Source organism: Cuculus canorus, chromosome 22 (genome assembly GCF_017976375.1).
Source record: "Cuculus canorus isolate bCucCan1 chromosome 22, bCucCan1.pri, whole genome shotgun sequence".
Taxonomy (NCBI): domain Eukaryota; kingdom Metazoa; phylum Chordata; class Aves; order Cuculiformes; family Cuculidae; genus Cuculus; species Cuculus canorus.
The window spans coordinates 8,504,400-8,530,473 of NC_071422.1; the positions used below are offsets into that span (position 1 = coordinate 8,504,400).

The following is a 26,074-nucleotide window of genomic DNA, read 5'->3' on the forward strand; positions in this document are numbered from 1 at the left end:
ATCCGGCACGAGGCGCAGGAGCTTCGGTGGCTGCTGGAGCACACAATGCCACAGAGGTGGCCAATGTGTTCTGGCACCCTTAGGTGCCTCTTGGGATCTCAGCCCCAGGGATGAGGTGCGGGGGCTCTCAGGGCCCGTGGCAGCCTCTGCCCTCCCCCCCGTGAGCCCCTGCCCTGGCAGAGCTGAGCCCCGGCGAGGCACTCACATCCTTGTGATCAGCTTGGCCGTACAAGTGGAAAATGAATTCTCCGGCTGGGTATCCAGCACGGCGCCGGCCTGGAGCTTGCTGGGGAGGGGGTGAAGCTTGTTGGGGCTCTGCATGAAGGGCTGGGGCTTTAGGGAGCTCCTGGACTTCCCTTCTCCACCAGGAGTGGGATTGTAATGCACGGAAAGCTGAGGGCGACCTTTCTCTTTGCCTTCCTCCTCCACTTCTCTCATCCCCCTGAGGGTGGGACGGAGGGTGACGGATACTCACCCTCCAGCTGGGGTTGCTCAGACAATGCCCATAACCAGGTGCAAATACACTTTGCAAACTGGTTCTGCTGCCACCCCAGGTGGGGCGAGAGGTGCAAATCAGGAGCTTGTTTTGGAGGCTCATGACTTGGAAGTCGGAGCTGGCGGCAGAAAATCAACACCAACGCCCTGATCACGGATTGGCTTTTCCCTCACGCCGCTCACCTTGACATGGGCCAGCAAAGCCGTGGAGATCTCAGCCCTCGCCCTGGGAAGGAGTCGCTCCCTGGGACCATGGGGTCCAGGAAATCCCTGCTCGGCTGTTTCAGCGCTCATTTAGGTCTCAAGCTGGATCGAGGCAGCGAAAAGGGAGGAGTGAGAGGCAAAGACACAAAAGCACAGCGAGCCCCAGTCCTGCTGCAGGCATCACCCTGCGTTCGGTGTCGTGTCCCCGTCCCCCGGCACCACTGGACCCCGGCAGGATGGCAGGGTCTGCACAGCCCGTGAGTCTCACGGTGCCGGGCTGGGATGCCCATGGGATGGACGGGCTTCTTGCTTTAGAAATCCTTCCAGTCATTTCCAGGGGTTGGCAAACTCCTCCAGGCACGTGGCCAGGCCCTCGCGAGCCTCCGGGAAGGATGCAGCCGAAGTGCAAAGCTGCAGCTCTTCACGTCGGGAAACGCAGCCGCACAGGGACCCAAACGGAGCGCATTGGGAGTGGGGAAACGCGGCAGAAACCACTCGTGTTCTTGGCAGGCTCACGGCCGCCGGCTGTGCCGTGTGTCTGCCAGCGAACCACTCTCTGCCGGGATGGATCCCTGCTCCGGCCGAGGATCCTGCCTCCTGTTGTCCCCCGGCAGCCGCAGGCTTGCAGTGAGCGGTGAAACCTTTTGCGAGAGCCGCTGCCATTCCCGCAGGCTCCCGGCTCTCCGGCTGTGGCAGAGGCTGGCACAGCCGCACACAGTGCCCAGATCCCCTCCTCCTGAGCTATTTCATTGTCAGAAGCTCATTTATTACCGGCAACACGCAGCAGCGTGGCACAGGGGTTGGCGGGAGCGTGTCGGTGGCCGCAGGTGCACCCGGGCCAGGAACACCGAGCCCTGGTGCTGCTATTGGTGGTGACACCGCGAGCATCACCCCGGGACCCAGCGGGAGAAACCAGCGGTGGCTGCGGGGAGCGGGCAAAGGCAGGACACGACTGCTGGCCACGGCTCCTGTCCCAGGGACAGAGACCACCCTGCAGCTCTGCAGGCCACGCTCCCGGGGAGATGTGCTGGAACCCCTTGCTCCGGTGGGGGGGACGGTGCTGGGATCCCTTGGCACGCAGGGGTTGGTGCTGGAATTCCTTGTAATTCCTTGCTCTGGTGGGAGTGACGGTGCTGGAATCCCTTTGCCCCCAGGGACAATGCTGGAACCCCTTGCCCCCTCGGGTGATGATGCCGGAATCTCTTGCACCCCTGGGGCCGATGCTGGAATCCCTTGCTCCAGCGGGGGTGATGGTCCTGGAATCTCTTGGCCCCCAGGGGGAGGATGCTGGAATCCCTTGCTCTGGAGGGGATGACAATGATGAAATCCCTTCCACCCCTGGGGATGATGTTGGAATTCCTTGGCCCCCAGGGATGATGCTGGAATCCCTTATTCCCCTGGGGATGAGGATGCTGGAATCCCTTGGCCCCCCGGGTGATGACGCTGGAACCTCTGGTCCCGGTGGGGGTCACCAGAACCCCTGGCCCCGGTCCCGCTGGCTGCTCTGCTCCCGGTGTCTCCCAGGCCGGGGCGGGTCGGGGGGTCCCGAGGGGCGAGAGCCGCCCCCCAAAGCCCGGACACCCGGGACCCCCCGGTGGCATCAAGGGGGTCCTCGCACCGGATCCCCGCGGGGGCACCTCCAGCACCGGAGCCGCCGCCGGGGGGGGGAGGGTCCCGGTGCTGGGGGGGAGGGGGAGGCAGTCCCGGGCGGTCCCGGTGCGGGGGGGCGGTCCCGGTCCCGGGGAGGGGCGGTCCCGGTGCAGGATGCAGTCGGATCCCTGTGCGGGGGGGGCGGTCCTAGAGCAGGGGGAGACGGTGGCGGTGCGGGGGGGGTGAGGCGGGTCCCGGGGCGGGTCCCGGTGCGGGCTGAGGGCGGTCCCGGTGCGGGGCGGGTCCCGGTGCGGGCGGGGGGCGGTCCCGGTGCGAAAGTTTCCGTGTCGGCGGGGCCGGGGCTGCAGCCCCGATGGGCAGCGGGAGCGGCGGGGCGGCGCGGGGCCATGTCCGCCCAGCCCGCACCCGCCAAGCCCCGCCGCGCCGGGTCCCTGCGCAGGGCGCTCCGCTGGCTGCGGCGGCGGCGGCGGAACGGGAGCGGCACCGGCGGCGGCACCACCGGCGGCAGCGACGGGAGCAGCGCGGCGGCAGGTGAGGGGCGGGATCGGGGAGGGGGGGGGAGCAGTCGCCGTGGGGTCTCGGGGAGGGCGAGGGGCGGTGGGAGAGGAGGTGGCTGAGGAGCGGTCACGGTGGGAGGCGAGGAGGTGGGCGAGGAGGACCCAGAGCGGCAGCGAAGGAGGGGTCGGGACGGTGGGCAAGGAGGTCGTAGGGCGGTGGCCATGGCAGTGGGCAAGGAGGTGGCTGAGGAGCAGTCGCGGTGGAGGGCGAGGAGGTGTCAGGGTGGAGGGCGAGGAGGTCTCGGGGTGGTGGCTGTGGAAGTGGGCAGAGAGGTGGCTGAGGAGCGGTCCCAGTATGGGGCAAGGAGGTGGGCAAGGAGCAGTGGGGGCTGTGGGCAAGGAGGTGGGTAAGGAGCAGTCAGGGCGGTGGCCATGGAAGTGGGCGAGGAGATATTGGGATGGTGGGCATGGAAATGGCCAAAGAGGTGTGAGGGTGGCGGGGAAGGAACGGTTGGGGTGGTGGCTGTGGAGGGCTCAAGGCAGTGGTTGAAGAGAGGACGTGGCGGTAGCCAAGGAGAAGTCACAGTGGTGGCCATGGTGGTGGCCAAGGAGAGCCCAAGGTGGTAGCCATGGAGGCTGGCGAGGAGGGATCACAGTGGAAGCCAAGGAGGGTCAGAGTGGTGGCTGTGGCAGTGGCCAAAGAGGGGTCTTGATGGTGGCTGAGGAGAGGTGGAGGTGCTGGCCATGGAGGTGGCTGGATAGGGGTCACAGTAGTGGCTGTGTTGGTGGCCAGCGAAGGGCTGGGATGCTGGCCACACTGGCAGCAAAAGTGGCTGGAGGAGGCTGGAGGGGCTGATGGCCATGGTGGTGGTGGTGGCCGTGGGCGCTGTGCTGGCTATGGTGGCTGCTGCGGCAGCAGGCTGGATCCGGCAGTCCCTGGTGCAATCTCGCCCCTGCCCCGGGGCCGGTGCCGGTTCACTGGGTAGGTTCTCCCTCCGCTGAGTCAGAAGGTCACCGGGGCTGAGGAAAACCTGGAGGGACGCCAGCTGCTGCCTCCTCCTTCTCCTCCTCTTGGACAGGGTGTTTGCCTGCTCCAGGTGTGGCCCTTCCTGTGCCAGATATGGCCCTCGTCCCGGCCGTTCCTGGGGTGCTGCCGCTGTAGCCCAGCCCCAGCCCTGCCACCTTGACTGGGACAAGCGGAAGGTGCTGCAGGTGCCCTCTGTTCGCTGCCCCGGGGCTGTGTTCTGGCGATCTGTGGGTTCAGCCTGGTCCTCCATGGGCCGGGACCTTCGGCAGCGCGATGGCTGCTGGTGTGTCTGGTCACGCTCATCTCCTTGGCGTGTGGTTCTGCAGTAGTATGTGTCCCAGCGAGGCAGAGTCGCTGGAGGTATCGCCCGTGCTCAGCCTCTCCCACCCTGTCCTCGTGGGGACACTGTCACGCCGCTGCCCTCCCTGCCCTGCGCCTCCGGCACAGACCTCACCACACTTGTGCCAAGGGAGAGGCCGCCTCTGCGGCACCCAGATGCAGCTGGATGCCATCGCCTGGGACTTTCTTCCTCAATTTGCCCCGGGGAGTGAATTTCCAGGCAGACAGGGCTGCACGCAGGCGTGTTCGCCGCTTGGAGAAGCTCTTCAAGATCTGTGATGGGAGAGGAGTGGCTGTGGGAAGGCAGAAGGGGTTTGGAAGAGGCTGACCTCTGCTCAGTGGGTCCATCGGATGCTGCCGGTGCCTCCCTCCTGGCCCGCTGTGCGCGGATGCCGCGGCCATGGCCAACGCTGAAACCTGAGCAGAAAAGCCAAGATGTGCTGGAGCATGTGATGTTCCCCTGCCGGTGCAGAAACGCCCAGCGCCTCTGCCAGCCCTTGTGTTTTTCCCCCTAGGGTTCTAACGCTCGCCAGCGATCCCTGAAATGCGAAGTCACTGGCATCAGGGTTGCGGCTTGGGGACTCCAGCCCGCTTGCCGCGCCATCCCTCACGAGTCCACACTGCCGCCTGTGTCCCCCAGGGCTGCGTCTCTGCGCTGCCGCCGTGCCGTTCGGTGAGATATCCCCATGCCACGAGAGCTGTGCTGAGCACCTGCCCGCCCGCACTCCGTGCTGGTGACCCTCCTGCTTGGGACCATGCTCTCTGCTGTGCCGGCAGCCCACGGCATCCTCCGTGGCATGCGTGGGACCAGGAGGTGCCACACTCTGCCATGCTGTGGCTTGCTTGGGGAGCCGTGCAGACATGCAGCGATTGCAGCTTGCGTGCAGGATTGAATCACCCTCCCTGCACGCTTCCAGCATGCGGAGCGCGCCGGGAGCCCCACCCTGCTCACCCACAGCCGGCCTGAGCGCCAGCACGCACTGGGGCTCCCTGCATCCTTCCCTGCGAGACAGGGCCATGGCACCTCCCTGGGCGATGGGGGTCGGGACGCCGTGAGCGGCAGAGTGGGCTGAGCTGTGGTAATGGAAGGAGTGACGGCTCCATCGGTGCTGGCTGCTTTCCGAGGGAGTCATCGGCCGCTCTGACCTGCCCTGAGGCTGCATCACCCGCGTTACCATGAGCCCTTGTGTCGCAGGAGCCGGCTGAGCCATGCCCCAGCTGGGAATTTTTCCAACCATCAGTTGGGAGCTGTGGGAATGGAGAGGGGAGGTCTCCAGCAGGTCCTTGTGGGCTCCGGTGCCCTTGGTCTCCCCCAGTGTCTGGGGGGTGGCGTTGGATCCGGCCTGTGACCCAGCAGCTCCCATCATCCCGCTGTTCCTGCAGGTGGCTTTGGTTATGGAGGGGGGACCGGGCATGTCCGACCATCTCCAGTGCATCCCAGCTGTGGGAGAGCCGTGCAGGGTCTCGGAATGGCTCAGGGAGAAGGAGGGAAGCTGTCCTGGGAAGATGTGGGTCAGGACTGGATCCTCAGCCTGAGCATCTGCCTGTTTGTGACCTGGCTGTTGGTGAGGTCGGAATCGCTCAGCACTGAAATCATGGGAGCAGGAGGATGAAAGCATTTCCACTTTGGATCAGACCCATGGGTCCATCCAATCGGAGATCGCATCTCTGGCCGCTCAAACAGCTGAGCTGTGAAGAGGAAAGACGCGGTAATCCCACTCGTGGGCGCGCTTCAGGCCACCTCTCCGGGCAGGAACACCAGCAGCTTTATGCCGAGCAGCAGGATGGCTCTATCCCAGCTGGAAGCCGAGTCCTCTCCCCTTTCCCAATGGGATGCTCTGCCCAGTTAGTGTGAATGGGCCCTCCTGGCTGCAGCATCCCTGTTTTGTGTCGGTGCAACTCTTTGCCACAAACAAATTCCTGCTGTGAGCTGTAACGCCCCATCCCGGGATGTGCAGAGGGTGCCGCCAGCCCTGGGCTGTTTTACCCGGCCACAGCCCATCTGCTCCGAGCGCTGCCTTAGACCCGTGGTATCCGAGCACCTCGCGATCCCAAACGTGTTTATTTCCACAATAACCTTGGCAGAGGAAGGATTGACCTCGGGATGGGAACAGACGGGCAGAACGGGTGGGCTAATGCAGAGCAGGGCGTTGCGGTGCTGGGCTGGCTCCGGTTTGCTCCATGGGGAGCTGCTTTTTCCCTTTTTCCTGGTGGAACCTGGGAGCAGGAAGGCTTTTCCCTCTCCTCTGTAAGCTCTGCTGGATGCCGGCAGCCTGGTGACCTGGGCTCCACACGGGCGTGCAGCCCCGCTGCCTGCGAGCGCTTTCAGTCCAGTTTTGGCCGCTGCTTTGGCTGGGTTTCGCAATATTCTTCTTCGTTCCCCGATGAAGTAAAGGAATCGATGTTCCAGAAATATTAAATTAGGGTTGACTTTTTTTCCCTTTGATGCCAGCTCAGTCCGGCAGCAGCAGATTTCCTGGTTGAGGGGGGGTCACTGTGATGTTAAAAATAAAGCTTTGGCTGCGCACGGCAGCTTTTAACATCACAAGTGCTGTTTGAGGATGGCGCAGGGTGGCTTCGCCGTGAGCGATGGGGGCTGGGCTGCAGTTGGGACCGAGCCGGTGGCACCAAGTGAAACGTCATGGGGTGACGGAGGTGCACGTGCATCCTCGAGGCAATTTAGGTGTGGGTTATTGCTCTGATAATAACCGAGATGTGAAATCTCCCCGGACACTTGATTTCCTCCGTCCTCTGCTGCTGCGTGGCAGAAGGGTCGTGGTTTGGTGTCAACACGGTGTTTGTCCTTTAGTCCTGAGCTTCTCGACTCAAAGGAGGGAGTAGAGGTGTAGGCACGGCTGTCCCTGCGCCTCCCGCGCCCTGAGATTGTTCCCATGCATGTGTGGGAATGAGTATGTTAATCTGCAAGAGGCAAAGAGTGACACTTCAGAGAATGTGAGCAGCAGGAATCCCCTGGCTGGCCTGGACTGGCAAGGGCGAGCGGCTCGGTGAACAAAGAGAGGTGTGTCTGCAACCACAGCTATTCCACCTGGAGACAACTGGAAGAATTACTCTTGCAAATAACGTTCTATAAGATCCGATAAAACTATTTCACCGGAGTCATATTTCTCTTTAGAAGGACGGTCCTGTTTCATAAGACAATATCATCATTGACTGTGGCTCCAGCAGCGATGGGAACACAACCCGCTGGAAGGTGAGGAGCTGGGCAACGACAAAGTGAAAAAGCGTTTGGCTGCCAAGCAGGAGCTGGAGCCCTGGGCTGGACCCTGCAGCTCTGTCGTGCACGAATGCCTTACCCGGAGCAGGGAGCTGGGCCTGTCGTTGGCAGAGCCAGCCTGGACTCTGGCTTGAGCAGGAAATCATTTGAAGCCCTTCTGGTTATGCATTTCTGTTAATGATTTGGGATCTCAAGTGGGGCTTCGGTGTTACCTTTGCCTCGCTGAGCTTCACTTCCCTGTGAAGGGGACAAGGGCTGAATTCCTTTCTCATTCAGCTCGGCTCCTGCTCCACGTTTGCTTGGCAACGGATCAGGTTTAGAAAACACCAGGAAAGATGGATGAAGTGCCAAGAGGGATGGATCCTTCCTTCATGTTGGCACAGAGGGGTCCCTGCTCCCTGCGCTGAGGCTGTTGGGTCTCACCGAGGGAGCATGTGATGGGGCGGTCAGATGTGCTCGAAGCAGTCACGCTGTGCTGACAAGATCTGTGTCTCATGGGCAGCTTCCCCCCTGCTCCTGGCTGTTACCAGAGTCCTCCCAATGAGTAAAAGTGGGCAGTTCTGGCCTGGAGAAGAGGTCCTGACTGGAGCCAGCATCTCCTGCCCTGCTTCCCATCCTCACCAGCCCCTCCACAGCTGGGTGTTGTAGCGTGTCTGCTGCGCCGGGGAAGCTGCAAATGCTCCCCTTCCCCTGCCCCACCTTCCAAGGGGGTTTCTGGGTACAGCAAACTAAATCCACGTCTGGGGTGAAGGATGGGAGCAGCCAGCTGGCAGCGCAGCCTGGCTATGGGGTTCAGCGGGGTTCGTGTCCCGGCAGGGCGCGGTGGGGTCTGTGGCGATGCTGGAGCTGCCTGCGCTCCCGGACAGGCAGGGGCCGAAACGTGGGCCCCAGAAGGAGCTGGAGCTGGGCTGCCGTGTGGCTGTGAGTTACCCCGTTAGCCTGTTGGTATTTATGGCACGCGTGGGCTCTGCTGGGTCCCTGGGGCTCGGCTCCCTCTCCGAGCCCCCTCGGCACCTCCGAGGCCGCGGCCGGGGGCGGCGAAGCCTCGGTGCTGGTGGTGACCGAGTTCGCCAGGCAGGTGCTGGCATGGAGGGTGTCTGTGTTGGGAGCAGAGGGGGAAGTGTTTGCTGTATCTGGGGCAGGCTCCAGCCTCTCTGGTTCTTGAAGGGAAGGAATAAAAGTGCTTCCCTGGGAAAGCTGCTGTGTGGGTGCAGAGGAGCCCCTGTGCCACTGGGGAGAGAGGGCGTGGGGGGCTGTGCCCCCTGTTTCAGAGAGGCCCCAATTTGTTGTGTGTCCCAGGGAGCCCCGGGAGGTGCTGGGCATCGGGGGGGAGTCCTGGAGATGCCCCCGGGTGACCCAACTCCTGCAGCCCAGGGGAAAAGTCATCTCCTGAGTCCCTGGGCAGAGACCTGGTTCTGTGCCACTTGTGTCCACGATGTTGTTCAATCCTGGGTGCCCTGAGACGGAAAGGCTGGGCTGGAACTGGGTACAGGTGGTAGTGGGAAATGGGGGATGGTTTCCCACTGGATCCCCCGTTCCCTTCACACCTCCCTCAGCAGATGGGGCAGCAAATGCCCGGGGACACTGCCAGGCGTGGTGGGAGGCACAGGGTGCTCTCTGCCCTGCTGAGTGTGCCGTTTGGGCAGCAAAGCAAGCTGTCGAGAACTGAACCATCAATATTTCCATTGCGGAGGAGAGTGAAGTCCAAAGATTAATTTGTTCCCAATCACCTCAGGAGGTCAGGACGGAGCTGCGGGGTGATTTTCAATTATTTTTTCTTTTTTTTTTTTTCTTTTTTTGTGTCCCCAGTTTTGTGCCTTTCCCACAGAACCCTCCTTCCTATTTATCCCGGTCTGTGATGAATCACGTACGGAACATAAACATTGCCAGCAGAAATTGCCCACCACCTGCCTGGCTGACCCTTCCCTGCCCTCGCGGCGTTTAATGTTCTAATTAAAAACCAGGAGGGAAAGCTGGGCTTGGGAGTGGGCCGGCTGCTTGCCTGCCTGGGGTGTTTCAGCCGGGCAGCGGAGAGGTTTGTCCGTGCAGCGTGCACCGAACCGCCCTTCCCTGCCAGCCCCCCCTGGCACCCTGCCTGCAACACCCCACGCAGCTGGAGCAGGGCTGGGAGAAGCTGGGATGCGCCCGGGGAGGGCATGGGAAGGAGGTGCTGGTGGTGAGAGCTGAGATGGATGCAGAAGTTGCCTGGCTGTGCCCTGCCCCAGAGACAGCAGTGCCCGAGCAGAGGGTGGCAGGGGGAGCATCCGTCTCCAGGCGTGTGGGTGCTCACCCTGAGCTTGGGTGACCCAGCCTGCGTCCTTGGGTGCCACGCTCCAGCCTGGAGGTCTCATTCCAGCCCCGGCTGTGCCGTGCCAGGCGTGGCTGGGGTCTCCCCATGGGCCGGGACCCCCAGGGCGTGGGAGAGGGTTGTAGCCCTGTTTGTGGGAGCTGTGCTTGGGACAGGCGGTGGTGGTGGCAGCCAGGGCTCGGCGGAGCGTGGCGACCCCAGGGGAGGTGGGAGCAGGGCTGGGAGCGAGCGCTGTGCCCACGTTTGGGGGCGTTTGGGGCCAGGGGTCTCCCTGTGCTCGCTCGGCTTGGCTGCGGCACCCACGTCGGAGCGATGGGGCTGGGAGGGTGCTGTGGGATCCGACGGGTGATGCCGGCAGGCCCCTCCTCTCTGCCTGTACCATTGGCTCCAGCACAGCTGCCTGCGAGTGCCGAGCTCCGCTGAGCCGGAGGGATGGGAGCTGGTGGCTGAGCGCCGTCGTCTCCCACGGCCGCCCGGGCCTCGCCAGAGCCCGCTCGGCTCCGCCATGTAGCGCCCCGGTCTCCTCCACCCGGACGCGGTGGAGGGTGAGAGTGGCCCCATGGGCAACGCGCATCGCAAGAAGAGCCCGGCGGGCATCAAGGCTGGCTCCTCCTGGCTCTTCGGCCGTGCCGGGAAGCCGGGGGCAGGTAGGAGCGATGGGGTTGCCTGGGAAGGGGCAGCGGGGGGCCCCGGACAGTGCCTTTTGGGGGGGTCACACTGGGGAAGTTCCGTACTCCTGCTCGGCCGGTGGCGTTGGGCTGGGCAGGACCTGAGCCACCTTGGCTGGAGGTTTCACCGTCCCTGCCCTTCTCGTGCTGGAGGGGCAGGATCCGTCCCTGTGACCACAGGTGCTGGAGCTGGGGAAGAGCCTCTGGCTGCAGGCAGGGGCTGTGCCGACATGCCGGGGAGCAGCCGTCAGCTCGTCTGCGCTGTCAGGACAGAGACTGTCTGCTGGATTAGTTACCGGTTTGTTTTCCTAAGTGGTGTCCCGGAGGCTGGAGCAGGGACCAGGGCTGCCGGCGTCCCCTTCCTCCTCTTGCTCCCATCCCATGCCTCAGTTTCCCTCGCTGCGCTTCAAGGAGCAGTGGATCTGGGAGTATTTGAGAGAGCATGGGGCTGCTCCCTCCCTGTATCCGTCCTGTGCCACTTGCCTGCCTTGCATGTGTCTGTCTGTCTGTCTGCCTGTCCAGGCACTGATTGCTCCACTTCTTTATGCTCCTGCTCCATGGATGCAATGGAAAAGAGCAGGAGGAGGCAGGGACTGGGGGGCTCTTTTCTGTGGGGAAGAAGTGCAGGGGAAGGGTCCCACACCAGTCCTGGTGGGTGCCTGGTCCTGGCAAGTTCCATCTGCGGTTCCCCTGTCGGAGTGGAATGATGTGAGTGGGGAGAGCCTCTCGCAGTCATGTCCTCATCCCAGGGCTCCTGGTTCCCTGTCCCACCGTCCCTCCTACCCTTGGCTGCCTGTTTCCATCGTTGTTCACAGTCAGCAGCTGCCCAGGAGTGGGGAGACGAGCTGTCCGCAGGGTGAACAGGGGCTGGAGTCAACCCCTCGCAGGCTTGGGGAGCGACCACGCCAGGTGAAACAGCCCCGGAGAGGCAGGGGCCGGGATGCGGAGACCCTGCAGGTGCTTGGGGAGAGGGTGCCGAAATGCCCCGGCTGGCAGCATCCGCTTGGTGCCTGGGGAAACTGAGGCAGGAGTGGTTACCCCATGGCCATGCAGGGACAGCATCTTCTTCCTGTGGTCTCCTTTCCGCTGAAGTCATCCTCTCGTCGCGGTCTCTGTGTGGGAAGGGCCAGGCTGTGTCGTAGCCGGGCTCCTGCTCCTCTGGCGCTGCCGGACCTGTCCCTTTGCCTCTGCCCTCATCCGCCGCAGTGCAGGTGATGGGGTGAGCTCCCTCCTCCCTGGCAGAGGTGGGCTGGGGGCTCTGGTGAGCATCCCTGGCGCAGTCCCTATCCAGACCTCTGTCTCCTCTCCATCCCCCTGGCAGGCTTGGATCCCCTGAGCCAGGACTGCGGGGCTGCCGGGGGCTGCCAGGACTTGCCGGGAGAAGCCGGGCTCCGTTCTGGATGCTCTGGAATGGGTACAGAGTAGGACCATGCAATAGAGCCGGGGCACATGCTGCAAGGCAAGGGCTGGTGCTGGGGCCGAAGGCCGTGAGGTGGAAGGTGCTGAGAAAACATGGGGCGAGTTGTGTTTGTTCTCTGCGGCAGCTCCATGGCAACGGTGCGACGGCCACAAAGCGAAAGAATTTGCATTGTGTTGGTTCAGCATTTCGGAGGGCGCAGCTGGGATCGCTGGCTGGGGGCTGGGTGCGTGGCACCCGCCGAACGGGTCCCCGCGGGCGCGCTCCTCTCACCCTGCCCCAACCTCAGACTCTGGGGCACCCTGGGTGCTTCTGCATTTGGGGTCTCAGGGTAACTGCATCCTGAGCAACTGGGCCAGTATGCCCCAGTTCGCATCCCTCCGTCCCCAGGAGCACCAGTTTGGCCCCGCTGTGGGTGCTGCTGGCCAGTCAGGCCTGGGCAGGCACTGGCAGCTGCCTTTGTGCTTCCACCATGTGGGCACCCATGGGCTTTTGATCCCAGAGGGTCCAAGCCACAGTCTTCAGGGATGGGATTGGCCAGGCAGGAGCTTTGGGAGAGTGGCCAAGGGCTGTTGATATCGCTCTGCATGTGACTTGTTGTCTACCTGTGCCTCCCCGCTCGGATTCACCCAAACCCATTCCTCACCATTCCTGTGCCAGCACAGAGCCTGGATCACTCTGGGTGCATCCCTGCCTCTGCTCCGGCTGGAGCTGACAGGGAAGGACCTTGAGCAGCCGGGAGGCTGAAGCCTCTTATCGGCTCCTTATCGGGACTGAGTCAGGGTGCAGGAACGTGGCGGCCGGCCAGGCTGCGCCCCGCCAAGTCAGCAGAGGCACCCGGGGCTCCTTGGGCACAGGGTCCCTTGTTCCTGCATCCCAGCGGGCGCTGGGGCGGGCTGAGCAGCGAATGCCTGGGGGATTTAGGTTTGGGGTGACGGCTGAGCACTGCCTGCCTTAGCCAAGGGGACGACGATGGAGCCCTGCGGCAGCCCCAGCCCTGGCCGCACAGCTCCAGGGTGGGCTGAGCAGCTCTGGGCGTCTTTTCTCCTTCACAGCCACTCTTCGTGCCAGACCCATGCTGGGCTGGTTCCGTAAACAGCCAGGAGAGCAGATAAGGGCAGGGATGTGCCCCAGTGGGGAGCGCGATGAGATTTACACAGGCGCTTTCTCTGGACACTGGCCTGCCGGACTGGCTGCCAGCATCCTGCCGTGGCTGGGAGCGCTGAGCCCTTCCCAATGCCACCTCGTGCTCCTGGAGCAGAGCTGGAGCAGGGGAGGAGTAATCTGTGGGTGTCCTGGGCAGGCAGCTGCCTCCAGGGCTTGGCTCTGACGTGCCATGCTGTGCCCGCTTGGCAGGCGCCCCGTCACCGAGGGGCTGGGATGGGACTGGCTGTGCTGCTGGTTATCCTCTCCACCATTCCAGAGGCAGCCCCGGCCCCATCTGACAGCTCCTCTTGCAAATCCTGCCCTGATCCCATAGCTCTGTGTCCATCTCCCTGCCCAGTGGAGGACCAGCTGCTCCTCGGCATTCCCTCGCTGCCTCCACCTCGCTGCGGAGCGAGATCCACAGGCGGGAGTGGGGTTGGGTGCTGCCAGCAGGACGATAGATCTGTGCATGAAAAAACCTGCAAGGTCTTGTCCCTGATCCGTCTCCTGGGTTTGCTCCTGCGTGGAGCCAGGTACCTGCTGCGACAGGCACGGCTGCCGTTTACAGAGCACCCTGGGTACGCGGCAAACACACCGGGCATGATGGCACGCGCCAAGGGGACGCAGCCAGCTCCGAGCGTCGGGGCGGGGAACCACGCAGGCGTGTGTGGAGGTGGAGGACGGGGCACAGAGGGAAGGTGAAGCGGGGCTGTGGTGAAGCTGTGGACTTTGGTGTAGCTCCGGTGACAGAGGAGGTGCCGCTGGCTTACACCGGGCTGCAAGTGCCGCTGGCGGTGCCTCCATAGCCCTGCGTCGTCCTCGAGGCTCTGCCTGCCTCCCTCTCCCGCCCTGTGCTCCCCATCTGGGCTGTTCCCGTCCAGATCCGGCTCTTGGCTGGGGAAGGCTGTTATTTACCTTCAAACCTGTTTGGTGGCTTCTCTAGGGAGGGGACGTGTGCGGGGTGGGGATGTGGTGGGATGGAGGCTCACTGGGCTGGAACGGGGCTGAGGATGGCAGTGGGGCACAGTCGGGGTGGTCCTGGCTCCTTCCATGGTGCTGGGACCCCCGCTATGGGTGCTGCCAGGCCCTCTCCTGGGGTCTGGGATAGCACACGGGACAGGAGCTGTCGCACGTCACTGCACGGGCTGCCTGTGGGGCAAGCACAGGGTGGCAGCAAGGCTGGGGCCGAGTTGGTTGTGCTGCAGCCCAGTTGTCACAACCAGATGTGCTCCTGCCATGGCAGCAGCTGCAGCTGGAGGCGGCCGACGGGGTGGTGACTCTCCTCCGAGCGGGGTTTCACCCTGCGCTGGCTCCTGTGCCATGGCCGGCTGGCTCGCCGGCGATGCAGGGCAGTCTGCGCTGTAATTCAGAGGAAGAAAAATGACCTGAGTTTGTTTTCCCATTCAAAACTAATTTTATTCCTGCCTCTGCGTGGGATTGTGTTTGAGAGTCAAGCGGCAGTGCAGGCTGGGTGGTGTTTATTTGGTTTGCGGAGATGTTTTCCTGGCTGAAGCAGCATCCCCCGAGTGAGGTGGAGGGCAGGGTGCAGCCCTGGGGCTGCAGCGGGGGCTGCACGGCTGGAACAGCGATAAATATTATTGTGCTCTTATCCTGGCTGGAGAGAGCCCAGTCCCGCTGCGTGTCCCAGGGCATGGATTCTGTGCAGAAACAAGGGCTCAGGAAGCAAGGGCGGCCGGGCTGGTTGCCTCCATTGGCCCCTGGCGCCTTGGCCTCCCTCACCAGCTGAAGGCTGGGGTGCAGAGGGAGGGCAGGGTGACACAGGTGGGTGCCAGGTCCTACTTGAGACCGTGGAGCTGCCTGAGCAGAGGAGATGGGCCCAGGGGGAAGGTGGATGCGCTTGGGCTTGTAAGGAGGCAGGGGGATGCTGCAGGGCTGCCTGTGCCTCCCCGATGGCTGGGGAATGGGCTGGCGGTGCGGCACCGTGAGAGGCTGGTTTGGAGGGAGCAGGGGGGCTGGGTGCTCCCTGGGGCTCTCTGGGGTCATGGTGCACCCCACTGGCATGGTCCACACTTATGGCATCTGCTGGCAAGTGGCCCCTCTCCATCACGGGGAGCACAGCGGTCCCCGAGTCTGGGTGCACACTTGGACGGTGCTGCCTAAGAGTGGTGGGGAAGGACCCCCGAGGCGGGGGAGGCATGGGGCAGGGAGCCTTCTTTCTGCTTTCTGCACTGCCCCAGCTGCCGGGAAAAGGGAGATGACGTCTCCATCCCACTGAGCCGGAGGATGCACGCAGGCAGGTTCTCCTCCCCTTCCTCCCCTGGGGACCTCGACCCCCTTCCCGCTCCCTGCCGGCTCCCCCTCCTCCCCATTTTTCTCCGGTGAGTCAGTGGGGATGGAAGCGAGCTGCGCTGCTGCTCCCTGCCTGCTCCCAGCCTCCTGCCGCAGGACCCGCTGCGCAGGGCGCAGGCAAGTCGGGGCAGTGCTGTGCAGGCAGAGATGGATGTTTGCAGCGGAGTCCCGCCAAACCTGCTGCTCGCAGGAGGCAGAGGCTGGGCGAGGAGGGGGCAGGAGCCAGGATTTCTTCCTCCGGCTCTTCCTTCCTGGCTAAACCGACTCTGGGAGGGAGCTAGGGCAGCGCTGTGTCCCGCCTGCAGCATCCAGGGCCGTACAGCCTTGGCTGTGCTCCTCTGAGGTCTCAGCTCTGATCTGGGCCTTGTGCAGCCCTTCCCGTTCCTTTCCCAGTGCCCTCCAGCCCCTCTCTGCCGGCACAGAGCAGAGCAGGCAGAACTGAAGGCAGGGTGCCCAGCATCCCCTGTCCCTTCCTATTACATTGCCTTGCTGAGGGGATGCTCTGCTCCCACCAGACCATCCCTGGCACTGGTGGCAGCAGATACCAGCTCGTAGGCAGGGAGACCGACCTTGAGCAAGTGCCCGGCCCTGGGAGGTCTCCGGCTCCTTCTCTGTGTGGATCTTGCTGCCACGTGCAGACGAGGCACGTGTGTCAGATCGGCACCACCGAGCCTGGAGGGGACGGGGCGATCCAGGGCACGTCACAAGGAATGCCTGAGGGATGGGACACCAGCTCTGACCGTGCATGTTGGTACCGGCACCAGCTGCAGATGCAGTGGCTTCCTTGGCACACCGAGATCGGCAGCCCATGCCGCAGGATCAGGCCTTTCTCCCTCCTGGCTTCTGCTTTCCCGTCCCCTTTGCAGTGGGTTTCACCATGTGTTGACAGAGCTGGGGTGAGGCTGTCTGGGCGAGGAGGACGCCGTAGCGAAGGTCGCAGGGAGTGGGAGGAGAAGCGGAGGCTGCTCTCCGCACTCTGCCACCCTCCCCAGCATTGGCCCTCAGCACAGGGCTCCTCCATGGCCAGGCTGGGCGGTGGCCACGGTGTCCTGCCAGGATTATCCTTGAGTGATTGCTGCCAGCGATGCTGAGCTGCTCCTGCCCCAGCCGCAGGGTGCCACGCTTGGGAGAGGGACACGTGTCTCCGTCAGCAAGGGACAATCTTGAGGTGCTTTGGGTTCTTGCAAGCGATAGGTAACGTGTGGGCAGGAGGAGCAGGGATGAACTGTTTGCGGGCACCTGGGAATGTCCATCCAGCCCCTGCAGCAGCTTCCATGTGTGCTCCCACCAGCAGCTCCCAGGGCTGGAGCTCAGCTGGTCCTGGCCCCTGGCCCGGCAGCAGAGAGGGATGGTCCTGCTTCATCCACAGGGGCTCAATGGGCTGTGCAAGGAGGTCCCAGGTGCAGTCCCATCTGTGCCGGCAGAACCAGCTGGTCCCGGTGTCACTCTCGGCTGTGTTTGCCTGCTGTGGCCCTCGCTGGGGCCTGTGTTGGGCTGCCCAGAGAGGAGAGGGCAGTGCTTAGTGCAGCACGTGGCTGCCCACTTTGTGCATCCTCAGCCCTTTAATTATGTCCCGTTTCCACTTGTGCTGTGAAAAGAGCCGGGGAACGTCTGCCTGCAGCCGCTGGCACCTTCTGGGTGAGCGCATGGGCAGTGGGGCTGATCCTGCTGGAGGCAGGGTGCTGGGGCTGCGGGGCACTGCGTGTGCTTGCTGTTATGGGCATTTAGGAGACACAGGGGAGGAAATCTTCCCTGTGCCCAGAGCTGCCTGGCAAGGGACACAGAGGTGCCCTTTGCAAGGTCAAACCATGCCTCAGGCTGCGTGTTCACCGCCAAGGGGACGGTGAGACCCTCACTTTCTGCTTTGGGTAATGCTGCTCCGTCTGCAGCCAAACCAACCCCGGGTACAGCCCACAGGTACCTGGGAGGGCAGGGCAAGGAGGGGTTGACATGTTGGCTCCTGGCTGGCATGAGGACGGCTCTACCCACTGGGTAAATATTGGGAGCTTTTCACCTTTTGGGGTAAAAGGCCTGGAGATGGGAGGGATGGAGCTCTCAGAGGCACTGGGCACCAGAGGCTCATTCCCCTCGGTGTGGGCAGCCTGCCTGCTGCCGGCCAGATGGTGCGGGGCTCCCCGGCATCCGCACTCTGAGCACGCAACACCTCATGCGATGGGGACAGTGGCTGTCAGTGCCACAGCCCGTGCCAGTGCCCGACAGTGTGGCATTGCTGCCCCCACATTCACCTGCCCCCGTCTCAGCAGCTGGAGCTACTGGTTAGACTGGTCCAAGACCTCATTCTCCCCACTCACCAGCTCTTGTGACTGTGACGTAGCTGTGCTGGATGTGCTGCCCCAAGGACAAACACCCTTTGCCCCGTGATGGCTCGTGTCCCCCTGCTGCAGGCTGAGCCGTGCTGGGACCGGGGCTCTGCCCCGCAGCGCTGCGAGGCTGCGGTGGGTGCCAGGTTCCAAGGGGCACCAGGGATGGGTGAGGAGTGGGAACACCCACACCACTGGCTGTGCTGTTCCATATCCCAAGGACTGGTTCTGGCTAGAGGAAAATCCATCTCCTCCCGGTTGGTCGCTGTGTTGTGGGAGCAAGTAACTGGTTTGTAGGGATGCTGTGTCTAGTGAGGAGGGTCTTGAGGGTTCCGAGGATGCAAGAGTTGAGGAAATCCTGGCCCTGAGCCCAGCAGGGTGGATCCCTGCCAGCCATGCCTTGCGTGGGAGGAGGCAGGCAGGCAAGGGGCGAGTGGGGAGGCCAGAGGAGGGGCCCCTGCTCTCTTCCTTCAGCGACTGCGAGCACGGTGGTCGCAGCTAGGGCTGTGTCCCCCCCTGCCACCGCACAGCTCTCCCCGTGGTCAGCCTCCCCGCACTCAGGCAGCTGCGCCAGAGCCTCTTCGCCCAACTGAGCATCCTCCCGCCGTGCGGATGAGGACGAAGAGAGGCAGCTGGGGGCTGCCAGCAACCACCTCACCGGCTCACGGCTGGGTGAGAGCCGCCCCGGCACAATAGGCAGAGCTCCTGCAGGGCCCAGATCCTCTCCCGGCCACCATGGTGGTCTTCATGGGCAGAAACCTCTCCTCGCTTCTGGCTTTCTTCAAGAAGAAGGGTGAGTGAGCGGCAGGGAGGGAGCAGCACCTTGTCCTTACACAACCCCTGCCTGCCCGGCACCAGGCGCTTACCCACCCTCAGTGGACATAGAGATTGTCCCCCCCGGGGAGGGCAGGGAAGGTCACCCTCGCCCGCTGGGAGGGTAACGGAATAAATCACTGCGCTCCTCTTGCTGGAAGGCAGCTCGGGTGTGCTGGGATGTCTGGCGAGGGGCTGCGGGAAGGGGAATGCCATGGGGGGAGCATGGGGGTGTCTCGTGTCCCCTGCAGGGACCTTGCGCCAGGTCAGGGGTCCCTTGTGCCGCTGCCTGCTCTGCAGCCTGGCCGTGGCCCCGGTGCCCACTCGCCGGCCGCAGGTGCTGGTGGAGCAGAGGCCAGCAAGGCGGCATGGCGAGTCGACTCCATTGTTCATTGCCTGCTCCTTTGTGTGCCGGAGCGGGAGCGCAGCCGCCTCGCTGCCTGCCGGCACTGGCTGGGAGGGGATGGGACCCAGGGGGACAGGGGATGATGCGTGGCACCGGAGATGCTGAGCATCAGGAACCCATGTCCCCAGGGTGCTGCCGCCAGCCCTTCCTGTGCTCGCCTATCTCGTCCTCGGCCTGGAGTTGTTTATTTCCAGGCAGGAGGAGCTGGAGCCTTGGCAGGGCTGTGGCTGCAGGGATGCGGTGCCCTGGCCGAGCGATGCCAGGTGCAGCCCGCAGCAGGGCCTGGAGCTGGGTGTGGGTACCCCAGGGTGCTGTGAGATGGGGCGTGCACCGGCTGTGCTATGGCACAGGGGCTCTCCAGCACCCGAGGTGCTGGAAGCGGGGGTACAGGGTCTCGGGGCCTCCGTGCCTCAGTTTCCCTTGTCTGTGCAGTTCCCAGCTGGCCTGGGCATGGGCTGGGTCCCTGCTGTTGGAGTTCTTTGCAAGGCCCGAGGGCACTGCAGCCCTCCAAAGGGAACGTCATTATCTTTCCATCCCGGTTTAATCCCCTCCTGCTGCCCCTTCTCTGCTGAGCTGCCCACAGCCCCACGCAGCTCACTGCCTCGTTTCTCCTACTGAAGGTGCTGGGCAGAAGGGCGGTGCCATTGTCCCAGCTGTGCTCTGGGCAGGGGGAGAAAACCCTGCATCTTCGCAGAGGAGACAGCCCGACTCCAGCGTATCGACCGGCTGGGTAGAGCGGGAGGTGGTATCTCACACAGCATTCCCAGTGCCCAGCTCAGGCACGAGTGGGATAACGGGATAACGTCATCCCCAGCCACTGTCATCGCCCACCGCTTCTCCTGGCTCACTGGGGCTGCATCCTGCAGGGCAGAGACATCGGTGGAAGCACGGCTGTGTCCCCTGACCCTTCTCCCTCTACAGGTGCCGCCAAGGGCGAGACCGAGAAGCGGCTGAGTGTGCAGTACACGGCGGGAGAGGAATGTCCCGACAATGTCTTCTTCCCCACCACACGTCCTCCACATCTGGAGGAGCTGCACAACCAGGCCCAGCTGGGGCTGAAGTCCCTGCAGCACCAGGGTAGGTGTTCCCAGCCCTGGGATGTTCCCGCATCCTGTCTGGCCGGGCTGCGGGGGCGGCGCGATGGGGCTGACCGGAGTCCAGTGGTGTCCGGGGCGTGTGGGCAGCACTGCCAGACTCGGCAGCCCTTTCGCTGGCTGGTGGCTCCCCCAGCTCCCCCGGCAGGATTTACCCCCTCCCTTCCCTCCGCAGAGAAGCAGAAGCAGACCAAAAGTGCCTGGGACCACGGGGACACCAGCAGCCTCCAGGTGAGCCCTGCTGAGGAGCCAGCTCTTCCCCACATGCTGTCGGTGGGTGAAGGGATGTGGGGTGGCCCCTCTGTACCTCCCAGGTGGTGTTTGGGGTCTGGAGATGCCCTCTCCATACCCTGTGGGTGGTGTTCGGGGTCTGGGGATGTGGGGTGGCCCCTCCATACCCCTGTGTGGTGTTTGGGGACGAGCGATGTGTGGTGGCCCCTCCATAGCCCCTGGGTGGTGTTTGGGGACCAGGGACGTGGGGTGGCCCCTCCGTAGCCCCTGGGTGGTGTTTGGGGACCAGGGACGTGGGGTGGCCCCTCCGTAGCCCATGGGTGGTGTTTAGGGGCTGGGAGCCAGGGGCAAATGGGCTGGAGCTGCGGAACTGTGGCTGGGTGGGTTAGGGGGTGGTGGGAAGGGACCTTTGCCCCTGTCCCTGTCCTCAGCTTTGGTGTGTTCTGCCTTGTGGGGCTCTGCTCTGGGACCCCCACTGTGCCCTCATCCCATCCCTCCATCCCCTCTGCCCCACTGGGGTGTAGCGCCGGGTGAGGTGGGCTAATGGGGTGACGCAATGGGGACCATCGGCTGGATCCAGCCCTGCGGCCGAGCTCCTCCCTGGCTGCTGACGAGGAGAAACTCCCCCTCTCTTGGCCGAGCTGGGGTTTGCTGCTTCTCCGGGCTCTGACCCTGCTGCCAGTGCCTCGCCACCAGTGTTTGCCCAAGCCGCTGCCCCTCAGCCCCGTAACCCCCTGGCAGCTGGGGGGCCGGGAGCCCTGGGGCCAGCAGAGCTGTGTGGGGCAGAGGCGTTGGGTGGTGCATCACGTTGTGTCTCATCCCAACCTCCAGTGCTCAGGGGTGCCTGTGTGGGGCCCTGGCACAGCCCCATTGCTGCCTGCCATCCCTGTCCCCTCCCTCCTGCCCCAAACCCCCTCTGGCCGTGGCAGCCCTCCAGCCCTGGGCTCTGGGGGGCAGCAGGTACAGACGCAGCCGTGGGGCTGTTTTTAGCTGGGCACAGCGGCGAGGCTGGCGGCTCCCTCCCATGCTCCCCTGCCAGCACAGACCCCGCTCGCTGGCTCTCCGGGGGGCTGTGAGGCCACGCGGGGTCCCTGGGGCTGCTCCCGGCCCCGCTCCTGGTGGGAGGACTCTGGCTGCCGGCGTCTGACTCAGCCTTTGGCCCTCGGAGAAGCTTTTGTCTCGGCAGCGCTGGGTTGTGGCGTCAGTTTGCGGCGGAGAAGGGGCCTGGTGGCTACCAGTGCAGCTCTGGTCCCGCAGCCCGGGGTCCACCTGAGCCCACTCTCTGCCCACACAGTCCTGCGCATCCTCGGAGGATGACAGTGTGTCCTTCCGGAGCCGGGCGGCCTCCTGCACCACCGACAGCACCTCTGAGGACGCCCTCTCCATCCGCTCTGAGATGATCCAGCGGAAAGGTACTCAGCTGGGGGCTGCGGGCCTGGGGACACGAGCCGAAGGGCGTGAGGAGGGGACAGGGCGTGTGGCAGGAAAGCTGGGCTCTGCCTGACCATGAGCCAGCGTGGGGATGTGGGGCCTGGAGAGAGGAGAGCACAGCTCTGGCTGAGTCAGAGCGCTGGGGCTGAACGAGGGGATGGACGGACAGACACTGCCTCCTCCCCGCTCAGACTGTGCGGCTGTTTGGCAGCTGCTGATGCTCTCCAGGCGGTGCCGAGCATCCGAGCATGGCTTATCCCGGAACCTCCCCGGCAGCGGGGGGTCCTGGGGCTGGAGATGCCCCAGCCAGGGCCCCCCTCACACCGCCTGGACCCGCTCATGCCTCTCACAGGTTCCACCTTCCGACCACACGACTCCTTTCCAAAATCTTCAGAGAGGGCTGGCAAGAAGAGGAAGGAGAGGAGGACAACGGTGCTGGGTATCCCCCAACATGTCCAGAAGGAGCTGGGTAAGCATCAGGGGCAAGGGAGGGGTTTAGGGTCCAGTCTTGTCACCCAGGCTCTGTTTGCCTTGGCTCAGTGCCTTGGGATCACACCGGGTTTGTCTCTCTCTGCTGCCAGGTCTCAGGAACAGCCGGGAGGCCAAGGGACACACAGATGCGGATGGGCGAGGGCAGGTTGGGCGCGGGAGCAGCCAGGCGCCGCAGCCCTTGCTGAACGGTGGGCAGGTCTCCCGGGATGCCATCCGCATCCCCACCATTGATGGAAAGCTGCAGCCGCTGGCTGTCCCCGGGGGAGCCCGTGTCTGCCTGGGGGCGTTGGAGGAGGCAGACGCAGCCCTGCAGAAGCACATCAACCGGGTTTACTACGACGACACGTTGGTGGGGAGGAAGACGGCAGCCAAGCTGTCGCCCATGGCAAGGCCTAAGTCGCTGGCCGTGCCGGGAATGACCACCAGTGCCAGTCCCCCAGAGCTGCTGAGCCCCGTCATGTCCATCTCTCCCCAGGGCACCTACATGTCTAAGATCATTCCCAATGCCATCCTGCCACCCATGGTGGACGTGGTGGCCCTGACGCGGAGCAGCGTGCGGACGCTGAGCCGCTGCAGCCTGGTGTCATCCAGCCCAGCCTCAGTGCGCTCCCTCGCCCGCTTCTCAGAGCACAGCACCCGCAGCCGTGAGCCCTCTTCCTCTAGTGACAACTGGAGCCACTCGCAGTCCACAGAGACCATCGTGTCCAACAGCTCCACCATCTCCTCCCAGGGCGGCTCTGACCGCCGGCAGCCTGAGGCAGGGCCGTGTGGGGAGGTGGATGTGGTGGCTCGCTCCGACATCGACCAGATCAGCATCTACAGCTCCGCCAGCTTCGCCAGCTCCTGCTCCAAGCCTCCTGCCAAGCCTGCTGCCAGCCCTGCACCTGTGGCCCCCGGGCTCCTGGCTGTGGGGAGCAGCAGCGGCCGGGTGTCCCCCACCTACAGCACAAGCAGCCAGGCCGAGGGCTCAGACACGGGCAGCCTGGCCAGCGAGCGCTCCTCTGCCCGCAGCGTCTCCCTCAGGAAGATGAAGAAGCCCCCAGCTCCCCCTCGCAGGACCTACTCGCTGCACCAGAAGGCTAAGGGGGAGCCCAAGGTGCTGGGGCTGCCACCGAAGCCTGAGCGGTGGTCGCAGCGGGAGAGCAGAGTGCCCTGGTCCCCGCGCCCCGAGCCCTTCAGCCCCACGGCCGAGGATGAGGTCTTCTCCCCGTCGTCGCTGAGCGAGACCAGCAGCCTCCGCTCCGAGAGCCTGGCCGGCACCAGCTCCCCCGAGGCCTCGCGCGGCAGCCCCGGGGTGACGGTGGTGCTCAGGCAGCCCCAGCCCCAGCCCAAGTGGAGCTGCCCAGATGGCTCCGACCGTACCATGTCCCCTTCCAGCGGCTACTCCAGCCAGAGCGGGACGCCCACACTGCCCACCAAAGGGCTGGGACCCCCGTCCATGTCCCCGGGCAGGGCCCAGCCCCAGAAGCCGGACCGGGTCTGCTCCCTGCAGTCACCTGCGCTCTCTGTGTCCTCCTCCCTCACCTCCATCTCCTCCTCAGCCTCGGACCCGGCTCCCCCTGAGACGCTGCCCAGCCGTTCGGAACGCTTCATCATCCCGCCGCACCCCAAGGTGCCCGCTCCGTTCTCCCCGCCGCCCACCAAGCCCCAGCAGCCCGCGGCTCCTGCCGGCCCCCTCCTCCCTTCTCCAGACCCTCCGGCGCCCAGCACTGCTGGCCAGGAGCCCTCGGCCAAGCCCAGCAGCAAGTCTCCACCGCCATCGCCACCGCCTGCCTACCACCCGCCTCCCCCACCGGCGAAGAAGGCAGAGGGGAGCCCCCAGGTCACCAGCGAGGCCTCCGCCGATGCCGTGTGGCCCCCGCCACCCCCACCAGCTCCCGAGGAGCATGACCTGTCCATGGCAGACTTCCCTCCTCCCGATGAAGCCTATTTCTCCAGCCTGCCCGATGCCATGCCAGCTCCAGTGGCTGGGCAGCATGCGGCACCGAGCTCGGAGGCTGCATCTTCCTCGTTCTCGGCCGCCGTCTCCTCACGCAGCCAGCAGCATGTGGCACCGGCTGAGCCACTGCGGCCGCAATCCCCTGCTGAGCCCCCTCCCGAGGCCACCGTGCCCCCACCACCACCTCTGCCCCCACCCTCGGCCCCGGCTCTGCCACCCCAAACCAGCCTTAAGAAGGCGGCCAACGGCCCTCGGGCAGACACCAAGAAGGAGCCAGTGTCACGGAGCAAGAGTGGCCCAGTGGCCAAGGAGGACGCCAGCCTGCCCATCGTCACGCCCTCGCTGCTGCAGATGGTGCGGCTGCGCTCCGTCAGTGTGGAGTCACCGGCCAGGGCCAGTGCCGGTGTCGAGGAGAAGCCGGCACCCCAGAAGCCCGTCCGCCGGTCCCTGTCCACACGGCAGACCCCTCCTGCCAAAGACGCGGTGCCTTCCAACCAGCTCCACCACGCCGTGCACCTCAAGGCCGCCGCCTTGGCCTCTGGCGAGGCTGCAGAGAAGCCGCTGGGCAGCAGGGCAGCTCTGCCCAGTGCCGAGGGGCTCCCCGGGGATGGCCAGCTCTCCCCCCGGCACAAGTCGCCAGCCTCCACCGCCAGCTTCATCTTCGCCAAGAGCTCCAGGAAGCTGGTGATCGAGACGGCCTCGGCACCTGAGGCACAGGCTGACCTGAAGAGGAACTTGGTGGCCGAGCTGATGAATTTCTCCGGGCAGCGCTCCACAGCCCCGGCTGCTGCCCAGCAGGGCCCCAGCAAGGCACAAGCCCCTCGAAAACCCAGCAAGATCCCCCCTCCAGTAGCCAAGAAGCCTTTGCTTGGCCCAGGGCCAGCTCCTTCCCCCTTGAGCCCGAAGGCACCGGGCTCCCCCGTGCCAGATGGGAAGACCAAGGCTGTGCCGGCGGATGAGAGCAGGACTAAGAGTGAGCCGGCAGGGACGGCAGCCACGGGGACGGAGAGCGGGAGCACCGTGGAGCCGCCAGCGCAGAGCCTCTCTGCACAAGGTACGTGGGATGGGGCCGGCTGAGCCCCACTGTGGGATGCCGGAGGTGCTCAGCTCCAGGGCTGTTGTCTTAAAGCACACGGGCCACGTTGGGGCTGGGATGGCACTGGGACAGCCAGGAGAGCCTGGCTGTGGGGCCAGGGTTGGGGCAGGGCTGTGAGTAGCTGAGGCTCAGGCTGACGGGCTCTTCCCTCCTGCCTTGCAGACGGACGGGGCGAGAGTGCCTGACGGACGAACCTGCAGGAGTGGTGCCCCCATGGACAGGAATCCAAATCTCTCAGGGACCTGGGCAGGTCAACGGACGAGTGTGGAACTGGCAACTAACTTAAGACAGGAAGCAAACAGCCTTAGCCTCCACGGCCTTGATGATATTTATGCAAAAATGGTGTTGGTTTCACTTTCCTAAGTACTACAGCTTTATTTGGCTTCTTTTTTTGTACTGACTCGAGGCCCTTGCCCAGTGCCGGCGCCTCCTCCCTGCCAGCTGCCGCTTGGTTTGTGTGTGCGGAGCGGAGCAGCCACACAGAGAGGAGTGCGGGGCTGAAGATGCTGGAGCTGCTCCCGGCCAGTCGGGCTTGTGAGGAATCGAAGCACTTTGGACGAGGGACCAGGAAGGCTTCGGCCATGGCAGCGCCTGGCAGGATGTGGGCAGCAGGACTGGACAGAGGCGTGGACTGGGAGGGAGCGGGGCCTCAGCCCAGGAGGGAGAGGTAAAAGGGGCTCTTGGCCCCACATCTGGCAGCAGCACAGGCTCTGGGCGCTCACCCGCTGCCCAGCCAGCCTGCAGCCACACTTGCCGCAGGGTGAAGGGGGGGCCCGGCTGCCCCACGAGTTGCTCCCAGGCCCTGGGCGCTGGGGTGGAGCCTCGATTTCTGTTTCTGTAAACTGGGGTCACATCTTGATTTCTTTGATTGTAAAAAAAAAAACAAAAACCAAACCAAACCAAAAGCAACCACCCCTCTGCCGCCGAGTAGCTGCTCAGAGCTCTGTACCTGGCTGGTAAAAACGATGACTGAAATTTGCCGCTTCCTGTTCTT

At 64.3% G+C, this 26,074-nt stretch overlaps 1 protein-coding gene across 3 annotated transcripts; it reads left to right on the forward strand.

Annotated features, from left to right (window-relative positions):
* Positions 1-2,599: 2,599 nt before the first annotated feature.
* KIAA1522 (KIAA1522 ortholog) lies at positions 2,600-26,040 on the forward strand. Of its 3 annotated transcripts, none has more exons than XM_054086356.1 (7): positions 2,600-2,841; positions 19,719-19,874; positions 20,067-20,122; positions 21,417-21,534; positions 21,906-22,022; positions 22,135-25,038; positions 25,243-26,040. In XM_054086356.1, the coding sequence occupies exons 1-7, from the start codon at positions 2,697-2,699 to the stop codon at positions 25,263-25,265; spliced, it is 3,519 nt and encodes a 1,172-aa protein (XP_053942331.1). In that variant the 5' UTR covers positions 2,600-2,696; the 3' UTR covers positions 25,266-26,040. The 3 variants fall into 3 exon arrangements, with proteins under 3 accessions (XP_053942331.1, XP_053942332.1, XP_053942333.1); XM_054086357.1 differs by lacking the exon at positions 2,600-2,841 and adding an exon at positions 10,057-10,363; XM_054086358.1 differs by lacking the exon at positions 2,600-2,841 and adding an exon at positions 13,956-18,371.
* Positions 26,041-26,074: the final 34 nt, after the last annotated feature.